Source organism: Beta vulgaris, chromosome 5 (genome assembly GCF_026745355.1).
Source record: "Beta vulgaris subsp. vulgaris cultivar EL10 chromosome 5, EL10.2, whole genome shotgun sequence".
NCBI lineage: Eukaryota > Viridiplantae > Streptophyta > Magnoliopsida > Caryophyllales > Amaranthaceae > Beta > Beta vulgaris.
In genome coordinates this window covers 15,951,632-15,961,452 of record NC_079206.1, presented here as the reverse complement: position 1 = coordinate 15,961,452, position 9,821 = coordinate 15,951,632, and the positions used below count along the sequence as shown (strand labels likewise).

Genomic DNA, 9,821 nt, shown 5'->3' with positions numbered 1-9,821 from the left:
ATAAGGGGTACATCGTAGAATTTTTAAAAACACAAGGGGTAGATCATAGAAAAACTCTTTATTATTTAAGTACATTGAAATAAATTAGAGTAAAAAATATATATAATAAAAAAATTACAAATTTAAATAATTAATCAACTTATAAAACTACCTCTACCAAACAGTTAAACTAATCAAACACCTTATCGATTTCAGCACCTTATCAGTTTCAGCTATACCTTATCAGTTTCAGCTATACCTTATCAATTTCTGCTACCTTATCAGTTTCTGCTACCTTATTAGTTTCTGCTACCTTATCAGTTTCAATTACATTTCAGGTAGTATTGCCAAACATAGTCAATATATAATTGTTTTTGGAGAACACCATATGTAGATAATTAATGAACCTGTTTGGCAAATAGAACTTAGAGTTTAGCGGTTAGAGTTTAGAGTTTGCTGTTAAAGTATTAAATTTTTGTTCAACATATTTGACTGCTACTTTGACAACTTTTTTTCATAAATGTGTTTGGTACCAATTAACTAATTGCTAAAAGTTTATTGCCATTTTTTCAAGAAGGAAAGAAACAACTAGGATGGATCCCACGATTTGGGCCACCTTGAAGCATCCTTACGGAGGGTTACAGCGAAAGGGAAATCAAGAACATCAAACCAATAAGTAAGATTAGTTGTCGTGTGACCTCAATGAGGCATCCAATCTGGGGCAGCAGTAGCCTCCCTGAACACATGGCGAATCCTGAACATCCTCAAACTACTTCGTATCTTCACTGTGGTAGAAATCGTTTGTATGAAATGACATTTATAGATATTTTAATACATATATGAAATATTACTATTAGAGGCAAAAAAAGTCATTGAACATATTCTTATCGAATCCTCTAATGAAAAAACTCCTATTAGGAGCTTTTTTATTTTGAGAGTTTTTATTCCAAAGCTCTCTATAAAACTCTATTTTATCAAACACCCCTTTTAGAGTTTTTGACTAGTCAAAACTCTGAAAGCGTTTCGAAACTCTCTTTTTGCTCTAAAACTCTAATTGCCAAACGCCCTCAATGTTAAGCTAACTAGTTGCTCTTGATCTACAAGATATTAATGAGTTACTCGATCTAATTTAATCCTCTTTCATAAATCTATGACATATAACCATCATATCTCTATACTAAGACAATGTCAAAATTAGACTAAAGCACAAAGGAGTACTATGAGAAAATGATCTCATTCATAGCCCAGGACAAGTCACGTGCATCGCTAATTAGTGGATAGAATGGGCATATGGTTTACCTACACTATACAGCATTCCTGTGCTAACACAACTTAGGATTCGTTTGGTTCGCATGGGAATTAATTTCCTATGGGAATTGATATTTCATGGGAAGTAATTTCCCTTCTTAATTTCCTAGGAATTTAGATAAAGTGTTTGGTTGAAACCATAGGAAATTGCAATTCCTAGGAAATTCAAATCACCAAGGGGGGCTTGGTAAGTTAATTCCCATGTCTTGTGGGAATTTTCATTTCCTAGGAAGTTCTAATTCCTATGATTTTGTCAATTTCCTCCAACCAAACACAACACCATTTAGACATTTCCTAGGAATCTGTATTTCCAAGGGAAATCAACTCCAACCAAACAACACCTTATTCTAATTCCATCTTAATCCACTTGACAGTGTCACGGTATCTAGCTGCCGAGATTCTGGACTATAAATTAGGATAAGATAATCCGATTACCAAATTGTGGTTGTAATTGAAGAGCTAATTCGTCAAGAAATGACGAGAGGATAAGTGTTACGACAGATTACTGTATATAATTCAGATTTTTTTTGTTTAGCATAATCCAAAAAAAGAGAGGAAAGATTAGCTTTGTTTGAATATATGATAAGATTGATAACTAGTTCGTTTCAAGAAAATAGTAAAGAACAAGAAAGATTGATAACTAGTTGATTACATCATGAATTAATCATTAATATAAATAAACCAAGAAAATGGTTTACACATCATAGAAGAGCGAGGTTTAGTACTAATAATAACTCGTGCTTAAAGTCTTATAAAAAACGGTCTCACATTAGTCTTAACGTGAGACATGTCAAAATAAGCATGTATTGGCGTCTGGCCCAAGCGCTTTACAGGCCCAAGCGCTACTGATCTAAGTATTTTTTTCTGATATAACTAATATACTTCAACACTTAACTAATATACCTCAGCGTTTAACTAATATACTTCAGCGCTTAACTAATTCATCCAGAAGCAATTTAAGCGTTTAACTAATTCTACTGCTGGTTTGATGCACATACGTGATGTCAGCATAATATCAGCGGTCTCATGTTAACACTAACGTGAGACCGTCTCACCAAAGACGAACTCTAAATCCTGAGCAATTAAGGTTTGATAACAATTATCTCTAACTTGACCGTTAGAGGGAACAATATTCTTTTTTTACTTAAAAAAGGTCTTAGTATATTTTTAAATAAAAAAAAGAGTAAGTACATGTTAAAGTGAAAACGAAGAATGCATATATTAAAAGACCTCATTATTAAAAGCATAACTTTTTGAAAAAAACCTAAAAAAGTTGTCTCCTCTTATCATCTTCATTCCATTACAACATAGGACTCATATTTTTCAATTATTACAAAATATCATATAAGTGCAATATTTAATAGTTGTAACTACTTGTAATCTCCATTATTTGGCAAAAAAGTTTTTTTTTTTTGTTAATTTTAGAATAGGACACGGAAAAGTAATTTCTTACTGTTTTTGCTCGTTATATGATAAAAGTTTTTTTTAATGAACTTCGAAAATACAAATTATTGGAAGATAATTGTGAATCATACACATAATGCAATTTCAAAAAAAAAAAAAAAACTCGTAATCTTCATTTTAAAACAACATTCTATAATATTTTATTAAAAATTAATATATAAAGTAAATTAGAAAAAAATAATCGTAAAAGTTATTGTTTGACGGGGCCTGAGATTCGGAGAAACTGTGCAATAGAAGAAATCATGTCCACAATGCGTCTACAAAACTACAAACAATACTGTTGTTATCGGCTTGCAGGACCTTTAGCGCATACACTAGTGCCCCATTGACCATTGTTATCAAAACACAAAAGCCAATGCTTCTAGCGTAACTAGAAATTGCCCCACATTAATACAAAAAGGGGCCAGAAAATATTTCACCCATAATAGTACATGGATAAAGCAGGAACGAAGTTGTACATCACATGAAGAGGCCCATTAACAAAATTGAGTCACATGAAATCTCAGAAAAAGAAGAAAATTGTGGCCGAAACACGCAGAGAGATCATGACAAGCTTTCACATATGTGATTGCCAAACATTAGGGAAAAGCTAAGTCATGGCTTAGACTCTCTTCACTTCAACTTATAAATCACAGCTTCCATAAGATATAACTTTGATGAGGACTAATCAATAATGAGTAGTCTTGATCAGTACACACACAAAAAAAAAAAGTCGAATCGACAAAAATCAGTTGTAATCATTAAAAAAGTATATGAAATACAGTAGATGAAGGGAACATATTACATAACCTATAAGATTTAACTGTGTTCCTTCGTTGCCCGCCGTTTGTAGATATTGTCCATTTGTAAGTAATAGAGATTTCAAGATAATCAACAAAAAAGGAAATGCCTAAATGCTGAACAATTCCAATAATGAAGAAAAATGTTTGTGTGACCAAAAAATCAACTTCGTACAACAGGTTAAACATATAGACTTGATCTGTACAAGATTAGCTCTCATAGAAGCTTTGTCTGTGTCACAGTGGAAGTGGTGCTAGTGCCTTGATCTCCAGCTTCAGCATCAGAACGTCCATAAGCAACAGAGAGATAATGGCCTATAGTTACTTGAGTGAGACCAGGGAACCTGTGGAGGCCGTCTGGTTTTGGGTCGATTTTCACAAATGGCCACCTCAGAAACTCAGCAGCTTCACACTCTTCCCATCCATCCCCAATCACACAGAACTGCACATCAGGCCCACTAAAACGCTCTTTGATCCACGTGAAACAACGAAGCTTCCCTACGTCCCATGCACTATATACTGTGATTTTTTTAAAATAAGTACTATATTATAATACCCAGTATCAAATTATCAATATGTCAGTAGTCAGTAGGCAGTAGTTCAGTACAAACAAATACAGTGAAAGGACAAAAGATTTAAAAACCGAATATGACAGTCAGCAGCCTAAGAGGCCAGGCTGCAAAAACAAGTTTGTTGAAGTTGCATTTCGGCTGGGCCAGCTCCTCTCCCCTTCCGCAGCACTAGTCCAAGTGCAGAGTTCTACTAGGGTAGTTTTCTGTTCAGCTTACTTTTACTTATTTTAGAAAAAAAAAAGGTCATCTAAGTTTCAATAAGTTATAAAAACAAGGTGCATAAAGTTCAGAAAAGTCAAAAATAAGTTCATCCAAAGATGCCTTCCTCACCTACCTTAGTATCTTACAAAAGGGAAAATCTTAATGAGGTAGCCTACCCAAACAAGTTATCTTGGCATATTAATTAGTAGTCTAGTACAAAGACAGGTCACTTACAGCAAAAAAGTTAGAAGAGAAGTGACATTGGAACGAAAAACAAACCAAAGAGGTTAACAAGTTATCCTACTCTCTATTCTCTAGTTTGGACAACCCCCAACTAAACATAAACTATGTATCAGAGCATAATTCATAAAGTAGCATTTGGTTCACCCCTCTGGCCTCTTCAATGCCTTTTCTTAGTAAAGCATTGATATCTACAATTATGTCTAGATGTACAGAGTTGAGCTGGATTTAGAAGTTGTACTCTGTCCAAGGCCTACAGATGAACAAAAAGCAAAGACTTCTGTCATCAAATGATGCAGTGTGCTGGAACCTACCATGATGCATGTTATATAACAAAAAAAAAGGACAATTCATGCCAACATGACATGATCAAAGTACGTATACAGGATATGGGCCTGACTTGGGGGAGCAAAAACAGAAGCCGCCATGAAGCAATAAGAGATATCAGACTTACTTTCATCTTCTCTCTACAAAATCTCCAGAAAGACCAGATCTGACATGTATATTTGAAAACCTTAGATTTGAAACTGGAGCCATCAATTGATGCAAAGCTATATTAAATCGAGGTGATGCCGATTGTCGTGTTAATTTATTAATGAGACTACAAGAGACGGCATGGAGGAGCCATCAAATTCAGAGTCATTATTCGCTCTTCCTAGTCCCTACCTTTTATGCTTCTTTAAGGGTCCAGCCTCTGGAAATTTATGTTTGAGAACACTATTAAGGGTCATAGCCTAGCAACATGACATAAAGCTAGTAAGAAAGTTTCCAATCTAGAAAATTGTTTGTTTATACTTTATAATTAGTCTTCCAATATTTCATCCACCCTCACTGGTCTTATTAATCTATGAAGTTGAAGCGAGACGACAGCTATTTGTTCAAGAATGCTACAAGAAATCATACGTGCAAACTCTATCGCATAGACACATAAGAATAATAAGCCTGCTAGTAATAATAATTTCAGAAAGAAGATAATGAAAATCTGAGAGACTGGGAGAAAAACTTACCATTTTCATAAGTGATCAAGCTGTCAATTCTGAAGAGTAAGCATTTGACTAGGCTTGGTATCAGTGACCCAGCAGTCACTAAGACATTAATGCATTGGAACTCCGTATCATCAACGGTTGTGGATTCCTTATTACCTGAACAATGCTGCAGCAAGGCCCGTGCTGCATCCAAAACGGAGAAGATTTTCACTATGTCGTCAGAGGTCAAGAAAAAGAAAAACTGTATTTATGAAGCCTGTAAGCACTACCACAATAGAAATTTGCAAAAGTAACAGCCAAGTGCTACAGCAGTACAAGTAAATGGGCAACAAAAGAGTCAATCGTCCCTAAGACTGCAGAGGGGAACTTGAAACTGAAATTCACATCAACACTGAAATTCACATCAACAGCATGCTCCTATTCCCAAAAATATATTTCCTGTTTGAACCATCACTTAAGTAAATTGCTCCTACTCCCAAGAATAAATTTGAACCAGTGTCGTTTTTCTGCTGAGCAGAAAAAGGGGAGGGTTCCAAAAGAAACACAACAGTTCCACACACAGAGTATGGGAAATTTACATCAGATGAAACAAAAAAACATGTGAGGAGAGTCATCATAATCAATGTCGGAATTGAGATAATTATTAAGCAATTATATTTAGAGTTCAAAGGGAAATTCAGTTCTTTTTATGGTAGTTAGTCTCTTACTGCATATCGGTGGGCTGTGGTGAAAAAGTGGTCCAAAACAACAATTCAAACAAGGGACTCCACTATCCCCTAAAACCTTTCTCTAAATCCAACTTCATTGCAACACAACTCCAACTCTCAATGAGAAAAGGCAGCTCAAATAATCCCTAAAGTTAAAGTTGTGTTCGTTGCTGTTGACTTGATTTCATACCTAATTTTAGTCCCTAATCCTCACTCATCTTAACTCTCCTATCTCAGCAATGGAACTCTAACAGACACTTAGCATAGCTTCATTCATCTGGTTTTTTATTTTAGTTTATTTTACTAGACAGGGGAGTAGTGACCAAGTACGTATTTTACCCACAAAAGCTACATACCAGAGGAAAGCCACCTGTCAGTGTAACTATCAGTCATCTCATACAGATCATTGCATAGTTCAATTTTCTTCTGGTCAAGTATAGAATGCAAGCCCTGGAAGTTTCAGAAAAATCAAGTCATCGGCAGAAAAAGAAGCAAGAGGTAATAGAGAAAGACTGGGATAACTCGCAACAAATCAACAAACGTGTGAAATCACTGCCAAAAGTTAAATTGCTTTAAGAGACTTGCTTCAGTCAAACATTACTCTGGAGTCTGATCATCCTAGCAAGCATGTGCATTTCATATATACATCTATTACGTAGCTTCCTTCCTGCATGCCTCGACAAATATGGCAATAGTAGCACATGCAAGATAAGGTAGAAAGTAGTTAAGCTAAGACTCAGGTTTCTGTGGGAGAATATCAGCCATGATTTCGGAGTTACTTATCCAAACAGAAAGCAGACAGCACAACAAACAAGTGCACAGGACACACAACAAGTAGTCTTCTTCTCCTCTCTGCTCAATCAAGGCTTTGTCATTGGTACCAAGAGATAAGTTCTTCATTACTACTTGTTGTAAGTTCTCCCAAACCCTCAACTGAACAGATATTTTTGAACCATAAACCCTTCGAGGCAAGAGTCTATCAGCAAGTCAACAATAGATAAAAGTGCATATTTTGGCACCTTGCAATACAATGGAACTGCTACTTCCTAAACCACTAGATCTAGATGAGAATACAGAAGAACAACAGGCACATAAATCAGAATAACATCTAGCAATTGCAAGGTATCTATTGCGAGTACCTGCTTATACTTCTGTGCTATGACCCTATGACGATATGCAAGTTTTCTTTTGTTAAGGTCATCTTTGGGAGGACCAATGTTGTCTTGGCTAAAATCATAATCAGAGAGATCAATCCCGTCATCATATGGGCTCAAAGCATCAATAACTGGCTCATTGTAGCTTTCTATCTGCAGAGGAAGATTGAATTAGGCTAACTGAAATCACCAGTAAGTCTCTCTTAAAACACATCAAAGATGGCACTGAGCATATAGAGAACTGCACATACACAGGCAGCTGTATGTTCATCTAATATCATAAAGTTGGCAATGGTAACTTACTTGTTCATAAAAGAAATAATCATCGCAAACATCAAGAATGTATTTTTCCCACAATTTTCCAATATCAATTCCCCTCCGTACATCCTTCACACCACTAAATGCCTCTGCATATGTCCCATCCAATAACGATTTCAGCAATATGAGCGTCTCATCCATATCCCAAATGTAGACAATCTTTCTACGACAAGAAATATTTTCAGCAACGCGTTTCTCATTTTCAATAGCAGATTCATTTGCCCTGGAATCACTCATAGTGGTATTCTCAGGAACCAGTGGAACTATCCAGCAACCTAGAGGACAAAAATCAAGAAACCAACTTCCTCATACTGTAACACAATCGATATCGATTTTCATGCATAAGCAATAACTTACTATTATTTGCTGAACAAGTTAAAAACTTCTATCAAATTCCTATCTGTTAATAAGAGATCACTCACATAACTACTCCAAGCACAACATCACTTAGACATTCAGATACTAATAGTATGATACACAAATACTTCCAATCATTTAAAAGAGTCTTTTTTTAAGACACTTAGGGGGTGTTTGGTATAATCAATGTAAACGGAATGGAAAGGATTTAGATAAGATGGGGAAATGGAAATAATAATTTTTACCTTTAATAGTTGTTTGGTATCCTAGTGCAATGAAAACAATTGAGAGGTTTATCATTGAGGAAGGATATGTAATTTGATTCCACTAATTTGATAAGGGTAACAAATGGGGGGATTATGTTTCCTCCGGGAAATGGTATTTGTTACTTAACACTCATACCAAACAATTAAAAATGAAAACCCTTATTTGAATCAGATTCCTACATCAAATTCTCCTATACCAAACACCCTCTTAAAAGATCTAAATTATAATAAATGAGTGGGGTTCAATCAGAAATATTATTTCATCACAATAGCACACATAAACAAAACTCCATGGTAATAGTATTTAAAAAAAAAAAAAACAAAATCAACCTTTTAAATATAAGTTTTTGCGAGAGACAACCTTTTAAAATAATTCTAGCGTAATAAGACCTTAAAACTATTTTTTTTTGGTGAGGAACAACCTTGACCCATTTTCCGGACATTGATAAAGTATTTTGCAGCTTCAACTCACTAAAACCAGGCATGGCAAGGCACGTAATCCACATTTCTTATGTTTCAACCCAATTCCCCTTGATGAAGTGAACTCGGAAAATACTTGGTCAATGTCGAAAAATGGAGAAAAACAAGATTGAAACATAAGATATGCAGTTCACGTGTACTCCACGTGTTTGGTTTTCAGGCCCGTCCCTGAGTCAGGGCAGGAGGGGCGGCCGCCCTGGGCCCGGGGATGACAGGTCATTCATTACTGATTTCCAGCCACAACACTTGAAAAATTGATCTCATGAAATCAAACAAGAACAAGTGAACACAAATATGCGCATCTACAAATTGTAACATAAATTTTCTTATCATTTACTTCCATGAAACAAACAAACATGAATGAACAAGTTATACCAGAAATTCATTCGAATCATAAGTTTATAGCATGTAAATTATCACTAAAAACATGAGATAACATATATGAGAAAGAAAAAAAAAAGTTGAATTCATGAAACAAACAGCATAAAACCAATCGCATGAATAATCCCATGAAGTAGATCTCAAAAATCGCAATTCCACACCGAAATCCGCAACAAAACAAGTAGATTCATCTAAGAAACAAAACAAAAACCTGGAACGAGCTTCTGCAATTCGAGCTTTGCGTATGATATGAGAGGTTCCGGACTCCGGAGGTTCTAAGGGAATTCAATTTGCGTATGAGTTGGGCACCGTTACCGTTACCGTTACCGTCACCGTGAGCGTTTTTGGAGTGTTACTCGCATATAGGCTATACCTATGTATTTTAAGATTTTTTTTATGCACAATATCCAAAAATGTAACATAAATGGACGAGTTTATCTCTATTATATAAGCGAAATGATAAGTAGGAAAAGAGGTCTCTGTCCCCTCTCTCCTCTCTACTTTCAAAAACCCTAGCCTCCATTGTTGATTTTTAAAGGGGCTTCCATCGGTTTTTACCGTTGGAAAGCCCCCACCTTTGCTTTTTTATTTGTTTTTAAGGTTTCCAATAACGATTTCTCCCTCGAAAG

General features: G+C 35.4%; 1 protein-coding gene across 2 annotated transcripts; it reads right to left on the bottom strand.

Moving 5' to 3' along the window:
* Positions 1 to 3,468: 3,468 nt before the first annotated feature.
* LOC104892936 (eyes absent homolog) lies at positions 3,469 to 9,566 on the bottom strand. Of its 2 annotated transcripts, none has more exons than XM_010678960.4 (6): positions 9,404 to 9,566; positions 7,694 to 7,983; positions 7,376 to 7,543; positions 6,593 to 6,686; positions 5,551 to 5,712; positions 3,469 to 4,049 (listed from the first exon to the last, which is right to left on the bottom strand). In XM_010678960.4, exons 2-6 carry the CDS (start codon positions 7,943 to 7,945, stop codon positions 3,748 to 3,750), a joined length of 978 nt encoding a protein of 325 aa, XP_010677262.2. In that variant the 5' UTR covers positions 7,946 to 7,983; positions 9,404 to 9,566; the 3' UTR covers positions 3,469 to 3,747. The 2 variants fall into 2 exon arrangements, with proteins under 2 accessions (XP_010677262.2, XP_057251011.1); XM_057395028.1 differs by having other exon boundaries at positions 9,292 to 9,536.
* Between the last annotated feature and the right edge of the window lie 255 nt (positions 9,567 to 9,821).

Coding starts and splice junctions, on each gene's coding strand:
- LOC104892936 (XM_057395028.1), bottom strand. CDS start 9,322: ATGGGATTATTCATGCGATTGGTTTTATGCT. Junction 6,687..7,375: donor TAGCACAGAAGTATAAGCAG/GTACTCGCAATA, acceptor TGAAACTTCCAG/GGCTTGCATTCTATACTTGA. Junction 4,050..5,550: donor CTTGATCACTTATGAAAATG/GTAAGTTTTTCT, acceptor AAAAAATCACAG/TATATAGTGCATGGGACGTA.